This window comes from Hypanus sabinus, chromosome 2, assembly GCF_030144855.1.
Source record: "Hypanus sabinus isolate sHypSab1 chromosome 2, sHypSab1.hap1, whole genome shotgun sequence".
Taxonomy (NCBI): Eukaryota; Metazoa; Chordata; class Chondrichthyes; order Myliobatiformes; family Dasyatidae; genus Hypanus; species Hypanus sabinus.
In genome coordinates this window covers 130,792,240-130,808,519 of record NC_082707.1, presented here as the reverse complement: position 1 = coordinate 130,808,519, position 16,280 = coordinate 130,792,240, and the positions used below count along the sequence as shown (strand labels likewise).

The window sequence follows — 16,280 nt, the reverse complement described above, 5'->3', positions numbered from 1 at the left end:
TGCTCGAACAGTCAACACAAGGTGAGGCTTTGGATGCAGACCCAGTCTAACATGTAATGTAGCACTTACATCAACAGTATTGAAGGGCTTCAAGAGGTTGGCTATGGTATGAATCAACCTCACATACCTCAGTGGTGACCTGGATTCACTCCAATTTGCCTACTGCCACAAGTCAAAAGCAAATGCAAATTCTCTAACTCTTCATTCTGCTCCATACCATCCAGACAACAGGAACTCATACATCAGTCAACTGTTTTATTGACTGCACCTTCATTACAGCTCGGCAGTCAACACAACCATCACATCCAAACTCATCACCAAGCTTCAAGACCTGGACTTCTGTACCTCCCTCTGCAACTAGGTACTCAACTTCCAGGAAAACAAAAGAACTGATTGTTGACTTTTGGAAAGGAAAGGAAGGCACATATGTATCACTTTACACTGGGGGATTAGCAGTAGAGAGAGTCAGCAGTTTTAATTTTGTGGCCATGTCCTGGGTCAAGTGTATAGATGCAATAATAAGAAAAGCACACCAGTGTCTTCACTTTCTTTAAAGATTAAGGAGGTTCGGCTCGTCATCAAACACACTTGCAAATTTATTCAAATGTACTGTGTAAAGTTTCCTGACTGGTTGCATCACAGTCTGCTACAGCAATTTGAATGCACAGAACTATCAGAAGCTGCAGAGACTTGTAGATTCTGCCCAATACAACATGGACACATCCTTGCCTACCATCTATAATATCTACAGAAGGAATTGCCTCAAAAAGGCAAGATTAATCATTAAAGGTCCCCACCATCCAGATCATGCAATTTTCTTGCAGCCACCATAGAACAGAAGGCACAGAAGCCTTAATTCTCATACCACCAGGTTCAAGAACAACTACTTCCATTCATCAGTTCAGTTCTGGAACCAACCATTAAAACCTTAATCACTACCATTTAGCAAATCTATGACCACTTTGGCCACTGTACGCTGCAATTAGGTGTGTTTATTTGTTCTAATTATGTTCCTCCTGTTAGAAACTGTATTTTTTGTAAAATTCTGGTTATATGATGCTGCAGATGTTTTAATTGCATCCATGCATACATATACCTGTGCATATGACATTAAACTGTCTTTGACTTTGAATTTAGCTTCATTCTTCTGCAGGGTTGACACATTTTTAGCTGCGGCTCAGAAATCTGAGAAGGGAAGGGATATCTACGCATGTACTTCAGTTACCAATTTAATCTTTGCTGGTGATTTACATTTGGTTTGGTGCACTCTCAGTAGATACAATGACTGGTATAGGAAGAGTTATACCTCTTCACTCAATCATAAAGAAAGTACAAACTAACTTTGTAACGATAGTTAATGTTTCAGAGCCATAACCCAACAGCAAAATCAATTACTTTAGTTTAATTGAGGATTATCAATTTAATCACTACTTCCTAAGCGAGCTTTCAGATTTTGTTATGACGCACAAGGCAGCGCAGTTGCATAGCTCAACATTGCTGCTTCAGTCCCAGTAGCCTACATTCCATCCCGACCTCAGGTGCTGTCCATGTGGGAGTCTGCACAAGCTCTCTGTGATGCCATGGGACCCAGTGCTCCAGTCTCTTCCCACATTCAGGTTAATTGATCACTTTACTGCCCTGAGTATGTGCGCGAGTGATAGAATTAATAGGCAATTGACGAGAATATGGGGAGAACAAAATATAGTATCTCAAACACGAGAAAATCTGCAGATGTTGGAAGTGCAAAGCAACACACACAAAATGCTGGAGGAACTCAGCAGTTCGGGCAGCATCTACGGAAAAGAGCAAATGGCTGACGTTTCGGGCCGAGACCCTTCATCAAGATTGGAAAGTAAGTCAGGAAGAAGATGGGGGAGGGGAGAAAGAAGTACAAGGTATAGATGAAACCTGGAGTGGGAGGAGTGAAGTAAAGAGCTGGGAAGAGTGGTGAAAGACATAAAGGGCTGGAGAAGGGGGCATCTCATAGGATAGAACAGTAGTCCATGAAAGAAATGGGGGGGGGGGGAGCTCCAGAGGGAGGTGACGGGCAGGTACAGATAAGGTGAGAGAGGGAAACAGAATGGGGAATGGGGGGGGGGTGCAATTACCAGAAGTTCGAGCAATGGTTATTCAAAACATAGCTCATGTGGGATCAGCTGCAGGTAGTACGCATGGTCTGTTTCCATGCTATGTGACTTTATGACTCCAAGGCAGCTAACCAGTTCATCGAGTCTGTGCGGGCTCTCAGCATTCCAACTCCTCCACTTAATTTCACTCTTAACAAATGTCTATCAGCTTCCGTCATGCACAGATGGGACAAAAGATGACAGTGGCTGAGAGAGCACTGTGAAGGTTTATTATTTACATTTGATCAAACTGGAAAAGAAATTAATACGAGTTGAATCAGCACAAAGGAATAACTAAAGTGTTAGAAATGTGTCCGAATAGGCGAGTTCAAAGTAAATTTATTATCTAAGTACTGTACATATAAATCACCATATACAAAGTTATGATTAATTTTCTTGTGGGCATTCAGTTAATACAAAGGAAAGACGATAGAATCAATGAACATTGATTCTTTTACAGGCCAAAGTTACTGATTTCAAAAGATTCAAAGTACAGTTATTATCAGAGTATGTATGCAATATGCAACCCTGAGGTTCGTCTTGCCGCAGTCAGCCACGAAATAAAGAAACACATGGAACCCGTTCAGCGAAAACGTCAAACGCACTGCGCGCATAAAAGAACATATCGCGAAAATGACAAAAAGGAGCGAAAAACAGAGTATAAAAAAAACAAACCATTGAAATAGTGTAGGAATGTCCATAAAGTTTAATTCAGCTCAATTTGTAATATTCTGTGCTCTCTCCGCCTGACTTAGTATTGCCTGATTTATTTCAGATTTTCCAATTTTCCAACAACTGCTGAGCTTTGGATCTTATGTATAGTCTCCATTGACCACTTTTAATTTTCTATTATCCTCCCTCTGCTGGCTTTTGTTGACCTCCCACTTCAGCACTTTTAAAACTTTCTCCTTTTCTAACTTCTGTGTAGTCCTGCTAATTGTTCGTGGTTTCCCAGTCGACTGATGCTGCCTGGCGGAGTAATGAATATTTGTTTTTTTATATATATAATTTATCGTTACTGCTGAAAAATTCCTTTAAAAGAAAAATAAAGGGACATAAATGTCTTCTCTCCTCTCTCTCTCTCTCTCACTCACTCACACTTGGTACTCTACATTATGTTATATTGCCCAACGGAAAAAAATGAGGTTATTGAAAGGTCTCCTCAAAGAAGAAAAACTACCCCACCCAGCACAAGCAGAAACCAACCGATTAATCCTTCTGAAATAACGCTGGAGTTGTTTGCACACCACCCTCTGCTCATCTATGGGATGGATAAGTGCCAAGTATCACTGGGTGCGGGGTCCGTTTCCTGCTGTTGAAGAGGATTATGTGCAGGGCTCTTTTATGCAAAGTCATTGCCGCGTAGTCAGAATCCTTTGTTCTGATCAACTGCAGAAAATCCACACCTTACGAGTTGAGTACGCTGTGAGCACCTCACTCCCTCTCAGTCGGCGCACACCATGGCTCAGACAGTCAAGTCCTTCTACGATCTCAATGCTGTTACCTTGGACGGCGAAAAAGTGGACTTTAATAGCTACAGAGGTAGGGTGGTGTTGATCGAGAACGTCGCTTCTCTCTGAGGCACGACCACGAGGGATTTCACCCAGCTCAACGAGTTGCAGAGTCGCTATCCGCACCGCTTCGTTGTACTGGGCTTCCCTTGTAATCAGTTCGGCTTCCAGGTAAATAGAAAGTTGCGGAGGGCCACAACTTTTATTTTGCGTCCGGTTTGGCTTCGGAACTCGACGAGGTGTGAATATGTGTAAAATTCGGGGTGTAAAATTGTGGGCAGACAACGTGAAGACACATCCAAACTAAACGAGTTCAGGTCCTCCATCACTTAAGGGCTCCTGTGTGATCTAATCCATGCACTTTTATTCCTTAACTCACTTCATAATGTTTCCGAATATCACAGATTTGAAATTAAGAAATGTTCATCATTAATTGTGTAAGGGACTTGTAAACTTTTTCCGCCCTCTACATGTGGAAAGATGGCCAAACTACAGTTTTTCGCGTGTGACGCTAGTTCTATGTACCAAAATAACTTTTTCCTTCGGTCTAGCGCCGAAGGGCCTCGGCCCAAAACGTCGACTGTATTCTTCTCCATAGATTATTCCTGGCTTGCTGAGTTCCTCCAGCATTTCTGGAGATTTCCTCTTTTTATACAAAATAACTTGCTCGTTCATTTCCACCAGCTGTTCACAGTTTCCGCAGTTCATGTCACATTTGTTAATTTGCCCACCTACTTCTATATCTTTTGAGATGTGGGTAGAAACTAGGGCACTGGGTCATGCTCTCGGGGATCGTGCAAACATCACGGTACAGAAATGAGATTTGAACCCTATTATCAGGGGCTATGAGGTAGCAGCTGAACTAGCAATACTAAATAATCCGGGTTTTGAAGCGATATGGCGTAATTTATGTCCCGTTTACAAGGTTTAAACCCCAACATTTAATTAGTCTGTTTTCTCTTTCTACGTCTGTTACATTACTTGCTCAGATTTTCCAGTGTTTCTCCGTTTTTATACAACTAGCCTCCTTTATTGCATTATTTCTTGATAGTCCGACATTTTATGATTTTATGAATAGTTTCAATAGAAACAAGTTTCTGAATCATAATTGCCGTCGGATTTCAACGTTTGCAAAGAACCTGTTCAGAACGTTACTGTAAATTCTTGCCTTTTCTTGGTTAGGTCGCCAGGCCTTTACTGAAGTCTGTGTCATGCTTGGATTTTTGTTATTTTTTTTAAATCAGGAATTAAGTTTTTTCGTGCTTTTTTCTATAGAGTAATTTTTGTGAGGCAGAAGTTATGATAGCATCGATGTACGTTGTACTGCTGACGCTCTCCACAAATCATGACTTTATTGAAAGTAGTTGTTTTGAAATCTACCCATGCTATTCCAAAATATTTTCAGGTCGCCATGAAGTTCGGTTGAAACTTTGAAGTCAGAAAATGAGGATAGGCAGTGTGGTTTCCCATTGCTTTGTGCAAGTGTTCTTTTTCTGGTTTGCAGTCAAAAATTAAGTCATCAAGATTAATCTGGGGTCTGGTGGAATAATCTTCTTTACATGTTTAAAATGATGTGAACACTTAACAGATAAATTCATTAAACATTGGTAAATATTCAGTAGGGTATTTTGCACTTTGGAACTTCCCACTTAACAAATATTCATAAAAGGTCCTGTAAGTTTTTATCCACATCTACTGTGCTGGCTTATGTCTACCACTTCAGCCAATAAAAATTCTTTAGACTTCCTTTATCAAAAAAGTTTCAGTTAAAAATGTTTTGACAGGAAGTAATTTCTTCTCATGACCTTCACTGTATTTTAATGAGTTTTAGTGGATTTTATCTTGAAGATTTAGTTTGATAGTTGTTCTATTAGCAAGCCATGTTTTGGTCAGAAATCTTTAAAGTTTCAAAGAATTATTATTGCATTTTCAGCAGAGAAAGTTATTGGCAGGAAGATTTAAAATACATCACCTCTGCTTTAACTCTTGAATCTGATGGTTATTCTCCAGTTTTGAAAGAGCTTTATAATTTCAAGTTATTGTTGAAATTAATCATTTAAAAATTCCAAAGGGGATAAAACAACTTTATAAAACATTTGGAAGGTACAATACAACTTTTATAAAAAAAGGTCAATGTATCTTACAGTCTCTAGGCAGGGAGTAGCATGTCTGTAGATATTTTGTGCTCCCTGTTCATACTAAGTAAAGCATAATCTAGTTATTGAGCAGTAAGACTACCTGTGGTAGTTTACTTATACATACAACAAGTATTTTGGCCTATAAATTAATGATAACAATTGAAGTATCATTGCTTGTGCTGAAAAGTTAATCTTTGGTTTGTTGGCCAAGATGTACAACCAATTATGCCTTTTTACAATGTTTGTTGTTTGAGACAGTAAAACTTGTCTCATATGATCTGTATATTTTCCTTCAACAAGACACATATTTCCAGTTTACTTCTATGGTTTATTTTCACCTTTTATGTCTCTTTAAACATTTTTTAGGAAAACTGCCAGAATGTGGAGATACTTAATAGTCTGAAGTTTGTCCGACCTGGAGGTGGCTTCGAACCCCAATTTACCATGTTTCAGAAATGTGAAGTTAATGGTGCTGGTACGCATCCTGTCTTTGCATTCCTGAAGGAGAAGCTGCCTATTCCTGATGATGATCCGACATCCTTAATGAAAGATCCCAAATACATAATGTGGAGCCCTGTCTGCCGATCAGATATTGCCTGGAATTTTGAGAAGTTCCTCATTGGACCAGAAGGAGAACCTTTTAAACGCTACAGTAAAGCATTTGAAACCATCCAGATTGAACCTGATATCAAAAGATTACTGAAAGTAACCAAGTAGAGTTATAGAGAACCCAAGTAACCAGATTTCTCCAGATTTACATTTTACTACTCATGAGAAAATTGCATATTCCCAAATTGGCCTAAACTTCTACAAACCTGAAGAAACAAAATTTAGACTTTTTACACATTTTTAAAAACTGCACACATACCTAAGAGCCAATTCCAGAGCAGAATTCTTCAAGTTTGCCTTTCCCTCTCCTGCAGGACCGATGACTGATTATACTTGTGTTCTATTTTCTACGCTGGTGTAGTTTTTGAAAAACGCTTTCAAAACAAAACTTCCTGAGGGCTCAACTCAATGTTAGAATGACATGTTATAATTCTTTGTATCATGTTGATTATTGGGTATTTTTACACCATGACATTCTTGTAATACTTCCTCACTTTTCATCTGGAATTCTCAAAAGGCTCTTTAGCTGAACTGACTATAATCTGAGATTTAGTTTTGTGCATTCCTAAGTGTGCAGTCACAAAACTTAAGTCGCCAAAAAGGCTTAAAAATTACCTTCAATGCAAAATTAATTTAGATCTCTGAATATTTCCTGTCACTAATTAGCCAAGCACTGTGGCATTTACAAGTTGTTCTTCAAAAGTAAATTGGGACTTTTTGTCTAAATTTGTGGATGGTTTTGAGAAATCTGTACAGTTAAACATTCTTGGAAGTTACCTGAAACAGTTCTTCTGGTCTTCAGAACTTTACAGAATGAAGATGTTCTCCTAAACCTTATCGGGAGGATATCCGATAACATAGAAAGTTGCTGAATTTGCTGGATGTTACTGTTTGTGACTTCTTGGAATTGTATCTCAAAAATCAGTAATAAAAACTGCCTGAAAGCAAACAAAATGTATCTACTTTGCCTTTTAAGTAAACTTGATTTTATCAATTAGGATGGCAAATAAACAACCCTAAAAAAAAGTGACCACATTGGTTTATACACTCTCTCAAGTAGATTTGTGAGCACAATAGAATTTTACTTTGACATTTCACATTATGCCCGTGTCACTACTAGCTCACCACCAATGTTTCATCCATTTACTCCAGTTGACCGGAATGCTGAAGCTATGTCCTCTCCAGGATTAACGTTCCTAGTACTAAGGCCCCCAGATATATTCAATCAGTTACAGTGGCTTGCAAAAGTTTGGGCACGCCTGGTCAAAATTTGTTACCGTGAATAGTTAAGTGAGTAGAAGATGAACTAATCTCCGTAAGTCATAAAGTTAAGGATGAAACATTCTTTTCAACTTTTTAAGCAAGATTAGTGTATATTTTTTGTTGTGTACATTTTTAGAATGAGTAAAAGGAAAGGTGCACCATGCAAAAGTTTGGGCACCCCAAGAGATTTGAGCTCTCAGATAACTTTTACCAAGGTCTCAGACGTTAATTAGCTTGTTAGGGCTATGGCTTGTTCACAGTCATTGTTAGGAAAGACCAAGTGATGCAAATTTCAATGATTTATAAATACCCTGACTCCTCAAACCTTGTCTCGACAATCAGCAGCCATGGGCTCCTCTTAAGCAGCTGCCTAGCACTCCTAAAATTAAAATAATTGATGCCCACAAAGCAGGAGAAGGCTATAAGTAGATAGAAAAGCTTTTACAGGTAGCCATTTCCTCAGGTTGTAATGTAATTAAGAAATGGCCCTTTGCCCGTCATAAAAGAGCAGAGATGTGGTTTTCATCACTTTTGTCCTTCATCCAAACCCTAAAACCATGACCTCAAAACTTATTTAATCTCTTTGTGAAATGACATGTTTATGCATTGGCAGATATATTTCTGTAATTTACTACTGTGATCACAGTTCAAAATACTTCTTTTTCATAAAGTGCTTTGACAGAAAAAAGAGAAAGAAATGGCAGTTAACAGGAACAGTTGAGGTCTGGAAGAACCAGGTAAGCTTTCCAGAGAACTGCTCGTAGGATTGCTAGAAAGGCGAATCAAAACTTCCATTTGATTGCAGAAGACCTTCAGGAAGATGTAGCAGACTCTGGAGTAGTGGTGCACTGTTCTACTGTGCAGCGACACCTGCACAAACATAGCCTTCATGGAAGAGTCATTGGAAGAAAACCTTTCCTGCATCCTCACCACAAAATTCAGCATCAGAAGTTTGCAAAGGAACATCTAAACAAGCCTGATGCATTTGGAAACTAGTCCTATGGACTAAAGAAGTTAAAATAGAACACTTTGGCTGCAATGAGCAAAGGTATGTTTGGAGAAAATAGGGTGCGGAAACTTCATGAAAAGAACACCTCTCCAACTGTTAAGCACGGGGGTGGATCGATCATGATTTGGGCTTGTGTTGCAGCCAGTGGCACGGGGAACATTTCACTGGTAGAGGGAAGAATGAATTAAATAAAATACCAGCAAACATCTGTCTGTAAAAAAAACATGAAAAGAGGATAGCTTCTACAACAGAATAATAATTCTAAACACACCTCAAAATCCACAATGGACTACCTCGATGAGCTGAAGGTTTTGCCATGGCCCTGATGGTCCCCCGACCTAAACATTATTGAAAATCTGTGGATAGACCTCAAAAGAGCAGTGCATGCAATACAGCCCAAGAATCTCACAGAACTAGATGTCATAATGGGGGACATTGTGAGTGGACCCAAAAGCAAGACACAGACACTGAACTACCAGCAACAGGATTAGGCATGAGAAGGAAGCAAGGAAAGTGGGGAAGAAAGGACGCTGGACATGACACAGGCCCGGGACGAGACAAGGATACCGGGCCTGGGCTAGGACTTGACAAGGACAACGGAACCAGGACATGGAACTGGGAACTAGGAGCCTGGGCTTGGACTCCGAGCCAGAGACTGGACAAGGACTCAGAACCTGGGTCTTGACTCAGGCTCGGACTCCAGACCCAGGCCAGGACAAGATGTGGCTACCAGACGACGAGAGGAACTGGACGTGAGACTCCTGGACAGGACAAGGAAACCCCAGCATAGGACGAGGGAACCCCATCATAGGACAAGGCACATCAACAAGATGAGAACACAGAGCCTTGGTCGAGGGAGAACAGGAACGCAGAACACAGAGCCCTGGGTCGAGGGAGGACAGGTTCACAAAACACAGAGCCCTGGGTCGAGGGAGGACAGGTGCACAGAACACAGAGCCCTGGGTTGAGGGAGAGACAGGAAAATGGAACACCGAGCCGAGACCCCTCCTTGGGTACAGGATGTAGGGCCAGGACTCATTACACAGAACACAGAGCTAGGACCACTTCTTAGATACAGGACGTAAGGCCGGGACTCATTACACAGAACGCTGAACACGATGAGACAGGTCCCAATGCTAGGTAGTGGCAAAACGGCCGGACCTACCTAGTGAAGGCGTGGACGCAGTCAGACAGTTCCAAATAGGGCGAGGCTCCAGACACAGGCAAGGTGAGGCAGGGCTCCAGGCAGAGGCGAGGCAAGACAGGGCTTCAGGTAGAGGCGAGGCGAGGCAGAGGCGGGGCGAGGATCCAGGCAGGAAGGGAAGGGATGGGATACAGACAGGGGGTTTGGACAGGAACAATCCAGCAGCCAGAGCCTGAATCCAAAGCTATTTATGAAGCCAGCCTGAACAAGAATCAAAACACAAAATGCTGGCAGAACTCAGCAGGCCAGACAGCATCTATGGGAGGAGGTAGTGACAACGTTTCAGGCCGAAACCCTTCATCAGGAGTGAAGTAAGATGGGATGGTCAAGGGATAAGAAGTGGGGGGAGGGATGAAGTTGAGAGCTGGGAAGTGATAGGCTGAAGGGAAATGGGCTGCGGGGGGAAGGTGGAGAATTATGGGAAATAAAAGAGAAAGAAAGGTAGGGCTGGGGGGAGATTATAGTGAGGGGGGATAAAAGAGAACCAGACTAAAATTATAGATAGGGTTGGGGTAAGGGGGTGGGGACAGGGGTATCAACAGAGGTCAGTGAGTTGAATGTTCATGCTGGCGGGAGATAAGGTATTGCTCCACCACCTGTGTGTGACCTCATTTTGACGGTAGAGGAGGCCATGGACAGACATGTTGGAGTGGGAGTGGTCTGTGGAATTGAAGCGTGTGGCCACAGGGAGATCCCGCCACTGCTGGAGGACTGAGCACTGGTGTTGGGCGAAACGGTCTCCCAGTCTGCGGCGGGTCTCCCCAATGTATAAATGGCCACATCGGGAGCACCGGATACAGTATATCACCCCAGTTGACTCGCAGATGAAGTTGTGCCTCACCTGAAAGGATTGTCTGGGGCCTAGGATGGTAGTGAGAGAAGAAGTATGGAGGCAGGTGTAGCACTTCTTCCATTTGCAGGGATAAAATAAGAAATAGTAGGTTGGGAGCAGAGAGAGAGGCTCTCGCTGAACACCCATTGGAGAGAAGATCTGAACTTCAGTATAGGCATCACTGGAAGAGGCTTCACAGTAGTGAATTCAAAGGCAAAATAAGAAATAGTAGGTTGGGAGCAGAGCGAAAAGAGATGTAAAAGATGGAAATAAAAAAGTAATCTTGCTTAAAATATTAAAGAAATGTGTCATCTTTAACATGCCTTTTGGAAATCAGGTCATCTTTTACTCACTTAGCTATTCACAGTAACAGATATTTTGACCAGGGGTGCCCAAACTTTTGCATGCCACTGTACATGCAACAGGCTATGTCATTCTCTCATTAGACATGGATTCTTGTCAATAGGAGATTGAGGAAGATAGAGGGGAAGATTTGAGATTGCACTCAAAGCCTCCTTGAAGTGCAACAACCTGGGAGGTGTCTTGACCTTGTCGGTTCATAATGGAGAAGGAACATGCAGCATGGCAGAAGGAGCACATCACCTTTTGACCCACCATCCAGATATTACAAATAGCAGAATAACAAAGAAACTTTGTGCTTGATGTCACTCAGGCCTTGAACTCTGTATGCTAATGGCTCTGGCAGTTTTAATTTCCTGTGGGAGAATTACTCTAGATCCATAGACATCTTTTATAAAATGCCAGATAATCAGAGAGGGATCTGGAAACCTCCCAGGTCCAGTCAATTTGAGTTAAGCTAGAACACAGAACAGTGCAGCACAGGAATAGGCCCCTTGCTAATGACACCTAATTAAAATAATCCCTTTTGCCTGTACATTTTCCATAACACTCTGTTCTCTTATGCCTATTTAAGAGCATCTACTGCCCTTGCAACGTGGATGTACCGAGGTATGCAGTGAGTTTATTTCAAACACAAGGAAATCTGCAGATTATGAAAATCCAAAGTAACATACACAAAACGCTGGAGTAATTCAGCAGGTCAGGCAGCATCAATGGAAAAGAGTAGAGTCAAATGTTCCAGGCCAAGACCCTTTGAAGAAAGGTATCAGCCTGAAATGTTGACTGTTTACTCTTTTTCATAGATGCTGTCTGACCTGCTGAGCTCCTCCAGCATTTTGTGTTTGCGCCAGTGAGTTAATTTATTTGAAGATACAATGAGGACCCTTTGAGCCATGCCTCCAACAACTGCTGATTTAGCCATAGCCTATCACAGACAATTTACTATGACCAATTAACCTACTAACCAGTACATCTTTGGACTGTGGGCGGTAACCCACAGGGAGAACATCCAAATTCCTATTGGAGGATGCTGGGATTGAACTCTGAAGCCCCGAGATGTAACAGCATCATACTAACCTCTATGCTACTATGACACCTTCTCAAAATCACTTCACACAGAGGTTTCCTTCAGGTTTTTAATGAGATCTTACTTGTGAAAAGATCTGCTGTTTCAAGAGCAAATGGAGATGGAGGTCTTTCCCCTGTGTGCATAAAATTGAAATCCAAATTAACCCATGCAGGAAATGGTATACAAAACAGCTTAAGTGATGTTCATACAAAACAAAGTGCATATGAAATGAACTGCACCTCTAGAGACCAGAACACTCCCTGCCTGGCATCCATAAGATGTCAAACTTAACTATTGAAAGTAAAGTTCAATGATCATTTTACACATCATTTCACCATGTCAGTGGTAAAAGAAGGACAAAGACTGGTCTTGAAAACAATCTTAGTACACATTCTTTAACCATTCTGACTTTGAAAATATTGGGCCATTTAACCATGAGGAAAGGGTGAACTGATTAGCTTGGAGCCCTGTTGCTGCATGATCAGCTGGATTGAGATCAGTAAGAACATAGTTCCATTGGCTTTTCTGGGTTGTAGATAGTGGAATTGTGTAAGTTCTTGGAGTCTTCAAACCTTTAAGATTTTGAAGGGAAGAATACCACTGCTCAGGTTTCTCTTTAATGTGTGGAATATCCCATCTGCAGATATCCAAGGTCAACTTTCTTAGCATTTACTGACTGGAGCTGCAAATCCAAGAGGATCAAACAGGCTATTGATAGTCAAAAGCATGTCACAACATGCCAAGGGACTTTCGATAAAAGCGACCTGGACAGGAAGGGTGTCGGTAACAAGGTCCCATCCAAGGCCCAGACTGTGCTGCATAGAAGGGAGGTCATATCCAAGATCAAGATTCTGTACACCTTTGGCTAAGTCTTCAGACAGGCAACATTGCCTGACCTCTGCACTCTTGGACACAATCTTACACAGTCTGAGCCTTATGTGCCAATATGTCTTGTGCCGCTTTCAGCACTCTGATTGCTTCTTCTGCATTAGAAAATGATTTAAGATCACCCTCAACATAGAAATGCCTCTCTGTGTGCCTCCATGCTTCAGTCCTGAATTCCTTCTCTCCCTCGATAGCTGTCCTCTTAAGACCATAGATTTCCACAGCTGGCAAGGGGCAGTTACCAAATGCACAAACTCTCATCCAGTACTCATGAAACCACAAGAATCTGAAGGGGTCGATGATCCTCTCTCACTAGGAAGCTGTGGAGTATTTGTTTGATGTCTGCCATCACTGCGAGGGACTCAATTCTGAAGCACATGAGGACTCCGAGCAGACTGTTATTGAGGCCTGAACCCCACAAGAACACATTGTTCAGTGATACACCTTTTAACTGCGTACTTGAATTAAAGATAATTTGTAGTTGCTCAGGCTTCTGGGGTGGTAAACACCAAAGTTAGGCGAATAGCATTTTTCTTTGTTGGGATCTGGTGGCAGAGCTAGCTCAGCAGGCTTGTTTTTGAAGAGTCTTTCCATGAACCCTGTGCATTGATCTTTCATTTCTGATTTCCTTCTCAATGTGTGACTGAGAGACATGAGTTGACTAAGGGCCAGCTCTCTGTTGTTTGGTAGGAATTGTGGAAAGTGAAAAGGAAGGGGATCTACCCAACAGTTCGACTCATCTTTGTTAAACCCTTTGTTCATGATTTGAAAGAAGACCTCATCTTCGATGGAAGGTGCCAACTTGTGATCATCTTCCAAGTTACAGAAGATCAGCTTGCCCTGGTTTGCTTATCTGCAATCTTCCCAATCATATAGATTCTACTCTCACATGATCTGAATTGACTTGGGCACCCGTTCTCCAGAACATTAGTCTTAAGTGTGCTGACAGTGGGCTAATGAACAGCATCAAGGCAAACTTCATCCATTATGACCCAACCCAGGTACAGTGGTTGGGCATAAGGTTCATCGTGCCAACCACCGCACTTCACAGTCCTGAATGTACGTGGATGGTAACTCTGCTATGCAGCAGGAGAATCTTAACAGAAGAGTCAAGTGGGAGAATCTTGTCAGATATGACCTTGAAATGTGAGTGACTGCATGCAGCCTCCAGAATTGTGATTCCATCCCTGGTGTGGGAGTATGGTTCCACTCAATGAAGGTTGGCAGTGGTAAGGAGACCTCCCCTCCTATTGACTCCACGACAGATCCACTGGCTTTTCTTCCAGCAACTTCCGATGTTCCAGATCATTTCTTTAGAGCAGGCGTTCCCAACCTTTTTTATGCCATGGATCCCCTACTATTAACAGAGTGGTCTGTAGACTCTACGTTGGGAACTCTTGCTTCGAGTGTATGGGAGTACAGAAACTTCAATATTGAATGTGTCAAAGGATGTTAATTTTGCCAAATATGCACTACTCTGATCATCCAATATCACAAATGACTTTATTGTTTGCTCAGGATGTCATTTTAGGTAGATATTGGCTAGACCTATTTTAGAGCAGGATTTGCCTTAGGACACTTATTGCATACATCTGCGCATGAGGAAGTAGGTACATCTGACTGATGTTGAGCTAGCTCCTTGCTGTGCCTGTGATGGGACCTGAATGAAGTGCTGATACATGCTGATCACTTCACAGTCCTGCTTCGTGCTCTGGTGAAGTACGTAGAGTGCTCCTTTAGAAAGTGCTCCGGTCTGCACCCTCTGCATTTCCTTAAGGGGTGAGATTATTTACGGACTGAGTGTTGTCTGTCGGGTTTCATGATAGAGTTCTTCACTTCAGTTTTGCTTACTTGATAGGGGTTCTGGCTTCCCAACCTTTCTTTAAATGAAGTGCTGCTGGAAGTTCAGAGCATAAAACAAGGGTCATTTCGCATTTCTGCATGGTGACAGACAGATTCCACAAAGAATGAAAATGGCAGATAGTGGACATAATGCTTCAAATTATACTTGAACCCCTTGAATCCACTGTTCTTGCATATTCTTTGGTAGTTTTTATACTACAGGCTTCATTGCTTTTGCTGTGTCCAAGAAACTCAGCCCTGGTGGATAACACTTGTTTTTTGTGGCTTGCGTTTCCGACAACAGAACTGTTACTCCAGTAACTTCCACGGTTCTTTGTGTGAGAGCTTGGAAAATAACCATGTCTGCTGAAGAGAGATTCTTTGATTGTCTCTTGGGAGCCATAGCATTTGTTCAGCTTCTGCCACACCATTTGTAAACCCATAGCAGGATTATTAATGTGAACTGCCCTAACCCTTTGCAGTGACACCCCCTCAAGCCACATACAGAGAAGGCCTGACTCTTCACTGGGTTTGAGACTTTGTTCCTCCACAGCATTGCGAAAGCTTGACTTTCAGAACAGATAACTGTCAAACAGTTTTAGTCCTGCCATGAGTAGGTCTTGATGGACTAGATACTATGCCAAATCTAATGCACCTGCGGCTCCTGAATTAGGGCATTGTGAAGACTGGTTTGCCAAATGTGTCCTGGGATAAGTGGAAGCTCAGTCTGTTCAGATTGGTCTGGTATTGACTGAGGTTTTTGCCTTGATGTAACTGCAGAAAGGGGTGTTGTGGGCCTTTGCTGCTGTAGGCCTTGACAGTCAACATCTGGACTATGTGAATGGTATGTTGGCTGTGTGGTATAGACAGCTTCTTGTAGAGCTGGAGCACTGTTTTTTATAGCTAAATGCATTTGGACATATGCTTTAGTAAGCAGCATTGGCTGTTGTGACACCAAGGCATGATGATTCTGGTTGTAGACTCATCTGGATGCAACTCCTAAGGGACCGTGTTAGGGAACTGGAGCTGCAGCTCAATGTCAGGGAGAGTGAGGAGGTGATAGAGAGGAGTTACAGATAGGTGGTCACTCTGGGGCCACGGAGTAGAAAGAAATGGGTCACAGTCAGGAGAGGGAAGGGGAAGAGTCAGGTACTAGAGAGTACCCCTGTGGCTGTACCCCTTGACAATAAGTACTCCTGTTTGAGTACTGCTGGGGGGGGAGAACAGCCTACCTGGGGCAAGTGACAGTGGCCATGCCTCTGGCACAGAGTCTGGCCCTGTGGCTTAGAAGGGTAGGGAAAGGAAGAGGAAGGCAGTAGTGATAGGGGACTCTATAGTCAGGGGTTCAGACAGGCGATTCTGTGGATGCAGGAAAGAAACTCGGATGGTAGTTTGCCTTCCAGGTGCCAGGGTCTGGGATGTTTCTGATCAC

General features: G+C 42.3%; 1 protein-coding gene across 1 annotated transcript; it reads left to right on the top strand.

Annotated features, from left to right (window-relative positions):
• The first annotated feature begins 3,397 nt into the window (after positions 1 to 3,397).
• Positions 3,398 to 7,338, top strand: gpx2 (glutathione peroxidase 2). Its single transcript, XM_059955096.1, has 2 exons — positions 3,398 to 3,808; positions 6,142 to 7,338. The coding sequence occupies exons 1-2, from the start codon at positions 3,587 to 3,589 to the stop codon at positions 6,490 to 6,492; spliced, it is 573 nt and encodes a 190-aa protein (XP_059811079.1). The 5' UTR covers positions 3,398 to 3,586; the 3' UTR covers positions 6,493 to 7,338.
• Positions 7,339 to 16,280: the final 8,942 nt, after the last annotated feature.